This window comes from Oxyura jamaicensis, unplaced genomic scaffold (genome assembly GCF_011077185.1).
Source record: "Oxyura jamaicensis isolate SHBP4307 breed ruddy duck unplaced genomic scaffold, BPBGC_Ojam_1.0 oxyUn_random_OJ64998, whole genome shotgun sequence".
Taxonomy (NCBI): Eukaryota; Metazoa; Chordata; class Aves; order Anseriformes; family Anatidae; genus Oxyura; species Oxyura jamaicensis.
This window is the reverse complement of record NW_023307762.1, coordinates 5,063-19,771: the sequence shown is the minus strand read 5'-3', so window position 1 is coordinate 19,771 and position 14,709 is coordinate 5,063. Positions and strand designations below refer to the sequence as shown.

The window sequence follows — 14,709 nt, the reverse complement described above, 5'->3', positions numbered from 1 at the left end:
CAGCTGCCTGTAGAACTCCTCATCCGTCTCCTCGTCCTGGTTCGGCGGTCTGTAACAGACCCCGACCAGGACGCTAGCCTTGTTGGCCCCGCCAATCCTAACCCAAAGGGACTCGACTTTGTCATGCCCAGCCTCGAGTTCTACAACCTCGAAAGACTCTCTAATATAGAGAGCCACTCCACCACCCCTTCTGTGCTGCCTGTCCCTTCTGAAGAGTTTATAGCCAGACAGACAGCTACATCCCTCAGCAGCCAGGTCATGGGCTATGCACAAAGCAAGTAGGTCTGGCAGGTACACTCCCCCACAGCCAGGCACTCACACCCTACATGTAAGCACATACACAAGCCACACCATCAGGAGGACACCAGCAATGAACAGCAAGCACTGGATGCAACTGGAGCACCCCACAGTTGGCTCTCAGCGTGGCCACCAGGAGTACCTTGGTCGGTTGCCTGAACTGGCTGCTTCTGCCGCAGCTGCCAGACCTGGATCCAGACCCGCGCCTGGAGCCCGACCCCAGCCAGGATCCTGCACTCCCACAGCTGCTGTGATCCCACTCTTCCTGGAAACAACAAACAGCTGGCTTTAGTCAAGGGCAACGCCGTCCCGCACCCACAAAAAACGCTGTGCTCGCAGAGCTCGAGCCCCCAGGCCATGTGCACAAGCACCTGGAGAAACATGCCCATGCCTAATGGCCCTGTTTGGGGGTTTCTTTGAGCCCTTTAAAGTATCTGGATGAAATTTTCTCATACTTACACCTTGCAAAGAGATGGCATTGTGGGAAGCTGAAATGGTAATAAGTTTTGGCTCTAGTGCTCTAGTTCACTAGTGTATGCACGGGGAAAAATACTACTTACCTCCTATGGCTTCATGACAATTAATTTTACATATTCAGCAACCCTCTAGAACTGCTTATATATCCTTAATCCCCTCACAACCCAAATCAACTCCTCTATTTTTCCCCTCTGCTCAACCCTCAGCTGGAGTCCAGCTATCCAAACACCTGAAAATACTTGGTGCTCACCAGCCAGATGTTCTTAAATAACAAAAAGAATTACTTGGTTAAGGGCTTGTCAAATTAAGGGCCTCATGTTCTCCTTTCTTCTCATCACACTTGTCCTGATGTCAAACACAGGGCAGGTTTCTTGTTCAGTCAGCAACCCCCAGGGTAAACTGAGTCACCCCAAAACCTGAATATCTGACCCAACCAGCCATGCTTACCCAAACAACACACTAGGTGCTTGGGGAGAAAGGGCTTTTTGTGTCAGAGTAATTGCTCCTACAGCCTTCCTCAGAGGCTTGCAAAAGACTTTTGAAGTGACCTGCAATGGTTAAAACACCCAAAATCACAGAGCGCGGAATATTCAACTCTTCTGATTCTCTGAAAATTTGGAAATGAAAGCGGCAGTCCATGTTCCCGGTGTGAGAGCTGGCATTTGGTGTCTCAGACACTTGCTGCGGTTATGTGAGTCTCTGCTGGCACTGCCACCACTACGGCAGGGCCACCTCAGCCTTTAGGAGGCAGCAGGACTCACCCGCAGTGTAGGACACACAGTCCAGGTCACTGATCCCAGAGGACTGACCCAAGGTGAGGGACGGGAGGCAAAAATGCACCGTTTCCTCACTACCCCACTGCATGTTCTCCAGCCTCGAACACAGCAAGTCCCAAGCAAGCTCAAACCATCAGAAGATGGTTGCTAGAGCCTACAAGCAATATCAACTCTGAAAGAGGGGGAGAGGTCAGCTAGTTTCCAGGGTGTATATAGATGAAAACTGAGAAATTGTGGTTATTCCCACAAGATGTTGCTCTAACGGCAGAAAGCACCTTTCCTCCTCACCACAATTTGGCAATCCAAATATCCCAATGGCTGAGAAACACCGAGTGACACAAAGTTAAGGGAGTTATTAAATTGGCAGGGAGGTGGGAAAAATAAAACTATTAGCATAAATTGTGAGACACGGGGAGGTGGCCACTTTGGGAAGCTGTGGGAACGAGCAAGCCTTGCAGGCATCTTGAGAAGTGAGAATTCACATTTGACACAGAAAAAATACATGCACCAACTGAAAAGGCAACTGGGAGAGATGACTCTTCACCACCTAGCTGTTCAAAGGCTTAACTACCAATTTACTCTATCCTGCATCTTGCTCACCTACATCTGAAAAATGTCTGTGCCAAATGCTGCCATGGGAGTGAGCCAGCATATGCACCCTTCACTTTAAAAGAAACGTTGAAAATAAACACTGCCATTTGGTTGTATTTACCAAACTTTTGGTCATGGTTGCCTTCAGACAACTTGAAGCTATGCAAATGCCAGAAATACGGCTGGCCACAATAAAACCCTAGTGAGAAACAGGGAGATTGGTGCCATCATGCACCGATGTCTGAAGGCGCCAGACAAGCCTGCAGAAATATCACGAACTAATTGGGTAAAATCAGGGATACTGCTCTTACTAAATGAGTTTGTCTCCTGGCTCTAACCCATGGCCTGGGGGCTTTCCCTGTTCACATTCCCCATCTTCTGTGCTTTCTGCCCTCCTTTATCTGGCCTTCTTAATATTTACATTTAAAAATAAGCTATTTTAAAATAAAATCTGCACTGAAAATTGTTGAAACTTCTCAGGGTTGAAGACAGACCGATCAAGTGCAGCCTAAATTCATCATGTTCAAACTCACTGGCACAGCCAATATCAGAATTTTACCTGAATTTCTGACTAATTGCCAAAGCTGAACAGCTCTCTACTGCTACCAAAGCAAAAGCTCCTCCACCAGCAAAAGCTCCTCCACCAGCAGCTCTCCCATGCACTTCCAGCAGCTTTGTGTTGTCTAATAGTCTTCTGTGCTGAAATGAGCCCTCTCTACAGACCTCCTTTCTGTGCAAGCAGAGAAGCTCGCACCATACCTCATAGGTGGTGCTGGAGGAGCATGCAGGTAAAGATCTCTCCTTAAAAACCAACCATGGAGCAGCAAAAACCCTCCACCAGCATCACCAGGCACAGCAAAACCCTCCTGCAGCATGGCGAGATGCCATACTGCTCTCCCTCCAGCCAGCAGCATGGCCACCAAGTCATCTCCATACATTTTTGTTAAACTAACACAGCAAGGTGCATGGGGAAATTTGCCTGCAGCTCTGACAAAACCTCAAGAAATGGCTGTAACAGCACAGAATTCCCTCCCTTGCCTTTGTCTCCTGCCAATCCAACCCTCCCAAATCTAGCCCCATTATTCCTTGCTATGCATCCCCAGAAGACCAAGACTCTCCTTATCTCTTCCCACACTCCAAAGGCCCTTGAGTTCCTGTTCCCAGCTCTTCCCTGGGCCCCAGCTACCTTACTAGGTCTGCACTCACTGCCAGGAGAGGGGACCTCTGTGCCAAGCTTTGGGGCCTGGAGGCAAACATTGCCCCCTCCAGAGAGTGATTCCCAGCAGCTGCTCTCATCCATGCAAATCCTTCTGGCCAAGCTCTGCACCCCTTTGAGAACAGCGAGGCTTCTGCACATCAGCACTGCCAGACACCCTCCTTCAGAAGCTAGCTGTCAAATCTAACATTTATATTTTAATTAGCATTGATCATATGTTTCACTTACACTGCAGTTTTCACCTTTGCAGCTCTTTGAGGCATGAACTAATTAATCCCAATCCCTCTGCCAGCTCAAGAGTTATTTCTTTCTGGTGCTTCAGTGCGAGTTTGAAAATCTCATCTGCAGAAAAAAAAAAGGGGGGGGGGATAGCTTTTCCTGATAAGCAATGGAAACACAGCAACCTCCCATGTGGAGATAAGGATGGGCAAAGTTCACTCTGCTGGCAATGCCACGAGCTGTAAGTGGTCTGAAGACAATGGTGCATTCCTGGAGGGATTCTTGTTACAATTTACACAAAATTCCCCACATTTGATGTACAGTACTCCCAGCCGAAGGCAGGCCACAGGAAAGGGACTTCTCATGACACAAGAGTTTCAAGTTCCAGGTCTGAGATGCCACCCAGCAGTTGTGCTACAGCTAAATCTTCCAGTTGGGTAGAATTTTGTCATTGGACTCCAAGTATTTCAGACAACATCTCCCTGCTCTTCTAGACCTATTCAGGAACATCCATTCCATTTTTTCTACAGCAAAAAGAAGTATTTATAATAGAAATAATGATTTTAATATTTTTAAACACAGCTTTTAAGAAAAAGCTATAAAATATATTATAAATCTTTTAGTTGGAACAAATTTCCAGCTTCTTTATTCTCAATGCATTGCATAAAGCTATAAAACAAAAACAAACTAAAAGAACAGAAACTTCATCCTTATAAAAATACCACACAGAAAAAACAACCACATAGAAAAAAAAAAAACAAGTAGTGTCCTGGTTTCAGTTAGGACAGAGTTAATTTTCCTCCTAGTAGCTGGTAGGGTGCTATGTTTTGGATTAGGATGAGAAGAGTGCTGATAACATGCTGATGTTTTAATTGCTGCAGAGCAGTGCTTACACTAAGCCAAGGACTTTTCAGCTTCTCGCTCTGTCCTGCCAGCGGGCAGGCTGGGGGTGCAGCAAGAGCTGGGAGGGGACAGACCCAGGACAGCTGACCCAAACTGGCCAAAGGGGTATTCCATACCATCTGACGGCATGCTAAACAATATATAGGGGTGGCTAGCCGGGGTGGGGGGCCGGCTGCTCGGGGTTGGGCTGGGCATCGGTCAGCGGGTGGTGAGCAATTGCACTGTGCATCACTTGTTTGTACATATTTTAATTATTATTTCCTATCTTAATAAACTGTCTTTATCTCAACTCACAGGCTTCACTTTCCCATTTCTCTCCCCCATCCCAGAGAGGGAGGGGGGAGGGTGAACGAATGGCTGTGTGGTGTTTAGCTGCCAGCCGGGTTAAACCACAACAGACTCGATTCCACAGATGCTTTGTACTTCTTACTCACCATCGCCTCAGAGATAACTCAGATACCGCAAATTTCACAGAACTAGAGCATGGGAAGCAGTCCCTTCAGTGGGTAAACCCCAGCTGGCGCCTGTGCTGAAGGGCAGCGGCTGACTGGCAGAGTAGGGCAGGTATAAATGCTGCCCAGCCCTGCTGTCCTTTGCCCTACAGGGACGTGTAGGAGTATGGCAGGGGTCTGCACACAAGGCGTGCAAGGGAGGGAGCAGAGGACACAGACCTGCACAACATAAGCACCAAGGAAAAGTCGGCTGTCCTCTCCTCCCGCTCTACCTGTTCGACACAAATGGTGACCCAGGGTGATGAGACGTCCTCCAACCCAAGCCACCAGTGACACCAGACCTTGAGTATGCCTTCCTCCATCCTCTGTAAGCAGCACCAGTTCTTCTAAAGCAGGCAGCAAAGGTGAGAAGCATTTCACTCCTAGCCCTTCTGATGCCCAAGCAGGGCACCAAGGAGTGGCCCTAAAGCCACGTGCATCCCACAGGCTCCCCCGCCCAAAAACCTTCCAGTCTGAGACAGCAGCCTAACAGCACGAGTTGCTTCAGAATATCTCTAAATAATTTGATGTTCAGAAGGGCAGAAAATTAGCACTGAGGTGGAAATCCCCCATTTCATTTACCACCAGCCAAGGACAGCATGGTGTAGGCAAACACAGATACAGCCCCTCAGTTCCCTCCTGGCGTGAGCTGCGCTCATTGCAGCCCCCTCTGCAATTAACCTTTTTTTGCAGAGCACACCTAGCCCGGCCCCAGCCTGCAGCGGGATGCTGACAGCCTGAACTGAGCAGTACCACAGGCCAGGAGCATGCACAGTCTTGCCTTGTGTGGAGATGCTGAACCTTGGGGGTTTCTGGCTTACTCTTCTCCCTTCTTTCTCCACACACCACTGATGCACTGCCATGACACAAATGTTTTGGACAATGAAGATCACCCTTAAAGTAGCTATTGAGCTTGTACAGCTGAAAAGTAGAACCAATCTGCCAGAAGAAACACCATAAATATATAGGAAATGACAGAGCAAAGGTCCATCTAGCCTTGTATTTTGTTTCCACCAGCAGTCAGTCGCAGATGGGAATGGAAAGCACACAGACCCAAAGGTCACGGTGACCTCTTCCTCCTATATATTCTTGGTATACTCGTGTCCCAGATGAACATGGATGTGGCAAAACCTGAAGAGCATGGAGAGCAGAAATCAATCACCAAACAACACATGGCTGTTCATTTTTAAATGGTGCTGCTGACTCACAAGGCAGATCTCAAACACAAGTCCCAGAGAAAGTTACACTTATACATCAGCTAAATGATTTCATTACTTTCTCAGCAGTCCTCCTCTCAGACCAGAACTGAGCAGGGCTGTACTCACCGTACAGAGGGAGTATCAGCCAGCAGTCACAGACAGAAAATGATTACGACACAGGTTTTCTCAGGGCTGCTTTTTGATCGTGTGCTGGTCACCTCACTTGGAAATTTAATTTCTTTTTCTCTGAGGCAGGGCTACAACAACCTGTTTTTCACTGGCAGCACCCCAAAGTCACTCCCTGCCTTTCGCTTTCTCTTTCTTTGTTGGAACCAAGACAAAGACAACTGATGTATCTGTCTGCAGCCACTCATCCCAGCAGTTCCTCAGTATGGCAGCCACAACCAAATCCAGTGGGAAAGCCAAGTCAAAGGCAAAAAAAAACCAACTAGAAAATCACATGTTGGTGCTCACTGCACCTGAGGATGACTGGCACAGAACAGCTAGCCACACTACTAGCCTCCCACCTGCCAAAACAAGGTGACGACACACAAATTTTGCTGCCTATAATACACAGCATTTGGCACTGTAACAGCCTTTCCAGCTGTGACTTCATACAGTTGACCAAGTGCTCATCGCCAGAGGGGGCTCTGAGGTTCAGGTGAGCCACAGAGTGACCTACGGGGCTTAAGGGGATCTTCTCCAATCCCACCCCACCACAGCAGTCAGACACCTCCCCAGGCGCAGGCAGGTGAGATGTCCTCTGCCTCCAGCTCAAGCTCACACAGCATGAAGCATCTCCCGGGAGGACAGCAGCACAGCACTCAGCAGCAGAGTCATGGAGACAAGGTTTCACAGGAGATTAGCTTTGATCTTGTGGAGGTGTGGGAACTTCTCAAGCTTTTGTTATTAGCAAGATATCCCTTGGCAGGATGTGCCAGGCTCAGCAACAAGAGCATACAACCCCTGCAAAGTACTTCACAGCTCCACACACCCAAACAGTGTAGGACACCCAGTATCACACACTGTGAACTTGTGAGCACCGTCCCGGGGATGCTCCTAGGGCTAGTCCTTTCCAACCAGCACCCTGGAGTGGAAGCCCATCATCTCCACCTGCCACAGATGCACTGCTGTTTCTGCTGGCTTAACAGGAAGGCCAACCCAGTACCTGCTCCACCAGCAGCCCCTCAGGGAGGGCAGCAGAGGGCAAGAGCAGAGGGTACAGGAGAGTTCAGCTGGTGCCCATGGTGTGACCTAAACACCGTGCTCACTTCTCCACTGTGCAGGAGGCATACGACATGGGCATCAACTGGAGGAGCCTCCAAGGCTCGCAACTACACAATAAGTTCCTGGGAAGTGTGGCAGGACACAGATACTCATGCAAAGCAGCAGTAAAATAAATTGCAGTCCCATCTGCTGCCAACAACCCAGGCTTTTGCTTGGCGATGACAGGGGACAGCCACTGCAGGGAGGGACGGGTCTTGCCAGCAGGAGTTTCAGCCTTCCCTCTCCCTCTGCTTGGAGAAATGGGACAAACCTTCAGAGAAGCTCTGTTTTTTGTTAGTGCCCTTTCCATGAGTGGAGCCTGGGATGGAGCTGCTGCCAGGACTTTCATGTCCAACAGCCCTGCTGGATCCCTCAATACATACCATACCAAAAGCCTTTCACTTAATGAATTGCTCTCAGAAATGCATCAAAATTTCCTACTTTCCCCACAAAGAGAATGCAAATAAAGTACTTATATAAAATCTTCCCACTTCCCTCCTCCTCCAAGAGGAGGAAGCACTGTGATGCTGAGTTGGCAGCACGGGCAGGCTTAGCACCGGGAGACACAGTAGAAGAAGAGAGGCAATGCTTGGGGAGGAAGAGCTAGACACAGCCCTACCTGACTGTGTTCAAGAGACAATGAGCCCTTCGCTCTGGATGGGGAACAGCTGCCATCAAGCTGCTCACTACAGTCCGCTGTCCACTGTAAAAGGGATAGAAAGGCATTGTGTAAAATAATAGCTGGGCAGGGGAAATTGCTGTGTCAGCCCACAGCATGCAGCAAACACTGTCCGGGCCAAGGGCATCCTTGTACAACTGTGGGTAAGCGTGTTTTTAGGAGGGACTGTTAGGAAAAGGCAGCGTGACTCATGCCCCTTGCTCTGCTGGGACACAGAGCAGCCCAAGCCTTCCCTCCGTGGCACCATCTCTTTTTCCAGAGAAACAGGGCTCCCTTTTACAGCAAGGGATGATCTCAAAAGCTTTGTCTGGGAAACGCTCCGCCCATGGATGGCGAGCAGAGGAAAGATTCATGAACAATTGCAGGAAACTCCAGGAGAAACTGTCATCACCGAAAGCTGTGAGAACCATCCCAGCACGCCAGCTGCAATGCCGCGGGCAGACAAAGGGTGCTCTGCAAGAAAAACACCCTCTGCTTTTCCCTGCAGGCTCCAAACTTGGTGCCTTGGGGCCAACACAACCAGCCTGCCTCAGCTGCACCTTTACAGAGGATTGGGAGGGAGGAGGTAAAAAAAAAAAAAAAGGTGATAAGGTGATGCTTTTATTTTTAAATGAAACAGAAAATAGTGCTGCAGGTTCAGCTAAAACATCCAAAACATTATACCACAGCTGCAGCAATGCATCGAAGCATTTCAATTTGAGGCCATTTGATATCCACCTCTCAAAGAAGAGATGAGCTACAGCATATTGTCAAAACAAATAATAAAGCAACTTTCTCTATACAAACAGGAAAGATACTGTTTAATCCTAAAGTTATTTTGATTTCCCTGCCACAGCTGAGACCTAACCTTTTTGACCATTCCCATTTCTGAGGTCTTTCATCCTGGAACTGTCACTGCGCGGGTGTACTCATACCATGAAAAAGAAATAAAATAAAAAAGGGTTCCCTCCAAACAGCAACTAATTGAGAGCTTCTTGGCAGGCACAGATGAAGCCATGGAATAGGACAAGGAGTCTAAAAGCCACATAAAGTGATCCCTGTGTTGGAAGGGTCATGCCAGGTGCCCAGAAGGCTGTCACACCCCACCTCTGCCTCGCACTACCCCTTTCATGGGCTGCTTCCCCAATGTGCTGCTCCTGGCAGCACATCAGAGCCTTCTGCCAGACTCACTGGGCATGGGGAGCAGCTATTTAGGATGTGGCACCAGACGCATCCCCTCTCCGGCAGAGGAAGCGTTACCGCAGGCACAAGGAAGTACACTGCGGAGACATTGAATAACTTACCCCAAGTTAAAGATTAAGTCTCCAGCAGAGCCTTGCAGTTAAAACAGTTTTCTTGGTCTCAGTCCAGCACCTTAGCCATAAAGCCATCCTTTTTCCTCCAGCTCTCATTGAAAGGGAGCATGCTGCCTTCAGTCAGGCTAGCAAACCAATGCACCTCGCACCGGCTCCAACACAGTTACTCCAGCAAGGGGCAGGATACGTATGTGTTTATGGCTTGCTTTGATAAGGAGCAATCATGAAGAGAAAAACAGAAATAAATGATTCCTGCTCATTTCTTACACAAGTCTGGAGTATTGGGAAGGTGGGAAAGTAAACACCTTTTGGAGACAACGGGTAATTCCTTCTTAGTCCAACCCTGAAAGCATGACTTGATAAAAGCAGGTGATACATCTAGAAGCTCAACCTCACTTGTCCCATGTGCAGCCCTGAGTAATACAAAATACTGCATTTCACTGGAGTCACACAGAAATCTTATTTACAAGTAGACACCCATTGTCTGAAGAAACAGCAGCTCCTTTCATGCAGGCAAGCCATGGAGAAGAGTCAAAGCCCCATTTCCACAAAAACGAGATGGATTTGGTTGTGGCAGCCAGGGAAGGATCTTAATGCAAAAACTGTAAATGGGTCCTCACGAGAATTAGCATCTTTTGTCCTGAGGATGCAGGGGGATGCAGACTCCAGGGCAGAGGTTTGGGCAGACCAAATCCCATTTACCAACCATGCTCCTATCTCACACTCAGTCTGGGTAATAGCTTTTAAGTGAGTTCCCAATTTCATTTATCTTTTCCTTTACAGGAAAGAGCAAATCAAATCAGGATTTTCCTGCTGCTCAGAGTTAAGCCTCCTCTGAATTGCAAAGTGGTTATAAAACTTTGACTATTAATTTATTTCTAATTCAATAGCGTTTCTCAACTTGACACGTTAAATAAAGCAGCACTTGCCTGTTTGACCTGATGCCCCTCCAAAGCATCACTTCAAACACAGCCATTTTCCAGCCTGGGGTTACAAAAAAATGCATTATTGAAGTGCTTGGGATCACCTGATTTTTAAATATATTTTTCCCCACTTACAATGGCTTTGATCATCAATTCACAAAAGACCTTTCTTTAGCAAAACCTATTCTTTAGAAGGTTCCTTTTGCTGGTAATTTCTTCATGCCAATACATCATACTAATACATAAAGCACATCCCACAGCAAGCCCGGCTTGGGAAGAGGTGCCCTGCCCCCCCTGCAGCCATGGGGCAGAGGGAACTTTGTTAGCCAAACAGCACCAGTGATTGAGGATTGCTGCCCATCTCCTGGGCAAAGGGAAGGGACTGAACCCTCCTGCAGGACTCCACACCCCATCCATTATTAAACACCTCCAGTCCCTTCTGGAAAGCCCTGGCAAGGTTTAATGGGTTAATGGGTATTGCTTCATTAGCTAAATGCCCCAAGAAGGGAACACCTACCCTGTCTTCAAGTCCTTCTTACCCAGTCCCCAGGCTCAGCGTGCACACGGTTTATAGCCTGCACCTGTTCTTCTACCATTCTGCATGGCTGGAGAGCAGTGTGCCCAGCACCCCACTGCATGGACCCGGGCTCACTGCAGCCTCATGAACCCAAGGGCACAGAGCAGAGCCCTCCAGCTCCCCGCTGCGTGAGCCCCGTGCCATTTGGCCATCCCATCTCCAGGAGTGCTGGCTCCACAATACGGAGGATTTCCCTCAGGACAACAATATCAGTTCAGAAGGTTTAAATTTCTCCTCGTGTGGAAGCCAAAAAGCCAATTTTTGAAGTAGTTTTTTGTTTGTTTGTTTTGTTTTGTTTTTTTCCTCCTAATGACACCACCAAATCTCGTCTCCCCTAAGCGATCACTCTCTTTGCTGGGTATTCACATCCTCTGTAGCAGAGCAGTTTGTTTCTCTGACACAACACTCAGGAAGCAAGCAAACAGGTTATTGTACATATTAAAATGTGCAGTGGCATGACTCACTGTTAGGGGGCACATGGGGCTTTTAATGCCTTTAGCATCTCTGTCTCTTCACTAACATCCCTGTGCACATGGAGAAAATCAGCACAGGCACATAGGGATGTGGGAGCACTTCTCAATATTTGGATACCCCCTGCTAGGTCTTCACAGCTCTTCCTAAAGCTGATGGGATTTTTTGGGTGAGGCAATGTGTTGTTTGAGGCAGACTCCACTTGCATGCACCCGCTCCTAAGGGACAGCGTGGAGATGCCACCCAAACAACACTCATTGCTTCCAGACACGTGCACCCTGCCAGCCCCTGTGTGCAGGGCAGCCTCTCACCAGTGTCCTTCACTTGACAAAGGAACCCTGGAGAAACCAAAAAAACCTCAAGGCACACCCTGAGACCACTTCATGATAAATACAAAACACAGCTGGGGAGTGCTCACACCTGGCTGAAGCAGAAAGCTGCCCCAAATCCAGCATTTCACTGCATTTCTACACTAGGAAAGCTGCTTTGGCATCGCCCAGCCCTGCAGTCCCCCTCAGCCCACGCTCCTCACCAACCTGCAAGTTGTTGGACTGCGTCTTCTCGCTCTCCCCGTCCCCCTCCATCTTGTTGGTCAGCAGCCCCTGCACCTGGTACTCCAGTACATAGCTGTCGATGAAGCGCTCCAGCTCCTCGATCTCCTGCGAGCAGCTGCTCCCCGCCTCTGAGGAGGCGGATGCCACCGATGAGTTTTCCATCACTGCAGTTGGGACAGCGGGAACAGAGAGGGCCTGGGAAGGAAAAAGGATGGAAATTAAGTCCTCAGCCACCTGCTGAGCAGTGCCTGCCTCTCCCATCAGCACAGATGCCCCCTTCTTCCTTCATGAGCCCCCTTCTTCCTCCATGAGCAAGAGGCCCATCTTGTGATCCTACACCTAAGGGCCACAACAACATTTGCCTATCCTCCTCACAACCAAAGTTGTAGAAAACCTCTAGAAACATGCCCAAGAAATTAACAAAGCTTAATTTAAAAGGCCCGTGACGTTGGCTCTACTGGAAGCGGGAGGATGATGAGTTTCGGGTTGTGGCTGGGGACATGAAGAGGACAGGAACTGCAAAGCTTCTCTAGGACCACGGCAGTAAGCAAGGTGCTGAGTCAGCAGTGCACCTGCTAACAGTCCAGGGAGAAGGTTTGGATGTGGAGGTGAAACAGCGATCACACCAGAATCTATTTTTAAAACCTCCACTTGTTAAAAATGCATTAGAAAAAGGGAAAAAATCCTGCAGAGCACCACAATGCACTCTGCATCAACCGGCTGGCTGGCAGCCCCAGAGGAAGCCACAGATGATGCTGTGCCCAGTGCAGGGATCACATCGCCCCCAGGGACACATGGCAGCAGCTCTGCCTCCGCAGAGATGCTGCTCTGCAGAAAACATGGACTTTGGGGGGCTTGTACATTAAGGTGTGCTCAGGGTGCAGACTAGCAGGTAGCCCAACCAGGATGCAAACCTTCTGAGCAGCAGCAGTATGGATCACTATGTGCTCTCTGTGCAGATTTTAAATGTATTTAAATGTATTCTTACTGGTGAGAGTCAAAATACAGAGCAAAGGAGGAAAAGGCTGTGCAAACACAAACAGTTGCAGGTACCAAATTAAAGACTGGCTCTCAGGGCTTGGTTCAGCTACCTAACTGTCCTAACAGTTACCCCTCCCTCCAGTTCCTGCTCCAGAAGCACAGCCTTCTCCTAAAAGCTCACATGTAGACTACTGCTAGCACAATAAGAAGCCATTACCCAGGGGCTTATGTTACAAACCCTACTGGGAGAGTAGGACAGTCTCGTTCAGGGCACATATCACCAAGGAATTAGGAGCTCTGCTGCAAAACCAAACCAGAGCCCTGTACATTCCCAGCAATAACCCCTGCCCCTCTCCAAAGCTAACACGTGCAAATGGATGCACCCCTGAGTACTTGTACACCTCTGCAGGAGATACTAGGGACTGAGTTCAAACCCCTTTTACCTCCTCTGATCCATAGAGGAAATGAAAAACTTCAGCAAAAAAATCCTGCAGTTGTCCCTTAGCCAGTGAGTGAAGCCATAAGGAACCCAGCAGCTGGCACCCAGACCATTTGAAGGGCATGCATCTACTGAAGAGAAGCCAATGAAACCTCAAATGTAGCATCACTAGTAAGGGCAGCTCTGAGGGCGTTCGAGTGGATGCTCCTGTGGTCACCACGTGCATCTACCCAGTGCATCCGTCCCAGAATACTGATCTCCTTTGAAAGCCTGCCAGCTTTGCTTTCTGACAATAGGTCACCTCCTTCATGTCACCGAGATGCCACCTCCTCTGGTGCAGAACAAGGCAACTGCTGAAAAAAACATGCCGCCAGCAGGGCCAGAAATGAAAGGCATGAAGAGGTCCTCCTGTGGTCCCCTGAAATGGGAACTGCACAAGGACCCCTCTGCCCTGATGACAGCAGCCATGGACACTTCCTCAAGAGAGACCAGGGTTTACACAACTCCCAGAGCACACATGGGAACCAGGAGCCACCGCTCCTGCATCCAGCAGGCGATGCCAACCCCCCCAGTCTTCCCTCTGCCTCTTCCCTAGGGTCTGAAGCAGGATGGAGCAAACCAGCTACTCAAGTACCACCTTTCTCCCCAGCCACCATGCTCCTCTTCCATCACACGACCAACAGAGGAGCTTCCAGCTCACGAGGACCAGACATCTGACCATGCAAGCAGGCTACTCCACAACACAATCACTGCTCACATGATGAACCTGATGCTCCCATGAAACGTTAGATTTTGTGTGTGCACACTCACGTGGAGGACCAGCATGGCTGCAGGATGAACCCACACATGGCAGGTCCCCCGGGAGGTCCTCCCCAAGGTACTAACCCCAGCAGGAGCTGCTTGGGCTGCAAGCAGCGTCCCGTGCAGCTGCAGGCTCCTCGTTAATCACACAGCAGCTCCACATCTCCCAGCCTCTGGGGAGCCTTCTCAAATTAAAAACGGAAGCAGCACAGGGAAGATTGACAGTTACTGGAGATCACTCACTACAGCTGCAAAATAAACATGACAAAGTCTGAGCACAAATCTCTTGTAATGGCAAACATGTTTAGCTTCCCCAAACACCCCAGCCCCAGGAGCAGGCTCCAAGCATCCTGGCTGGCAGACGGTTAAACATCAGCAAAAGCCACGGGGGGAAGATGGCCCCGGCTCCCCTGACTTGGGGAAGACAGGTAGCCACACCAAAGGACATCAGAGAGGGGACATCAAAATTAAGTATTTTGCATATGAGGCAAAAACTGGGGAACTTGCTGTACGATGGGGCCATGAGGAGCCTCAGCCAGGAGCTGCAGCAGGCT

The 14,709-nt window shown here is 49.1% G+C and overlaps 1 protein-coding gene across 1 annotated transcript; it reads right to left on the bottom strand.

Moving 5' to 3' along the window:
* Positions 1–8,054: 8,054 nt before the first annotated feature.
* Positions 8,055–12,129, bottom strand: LOC118159017 (CBP80/20-dependent translation initiation factor-like; the record flags this gene model as incomplete). The annotated part of the gene is made up of 2 exons (XM_035313663.1): positions 8,055–8,138; positions 11,917–12,129. Coding segments are annotated over 2 exons (297 nt in total), but the record flags the coding sequence as incomplete, so codon positions are not given.
* Between the last annotated feature and the right edge of the window lie 2,580 nt (positions 12,130–14,709).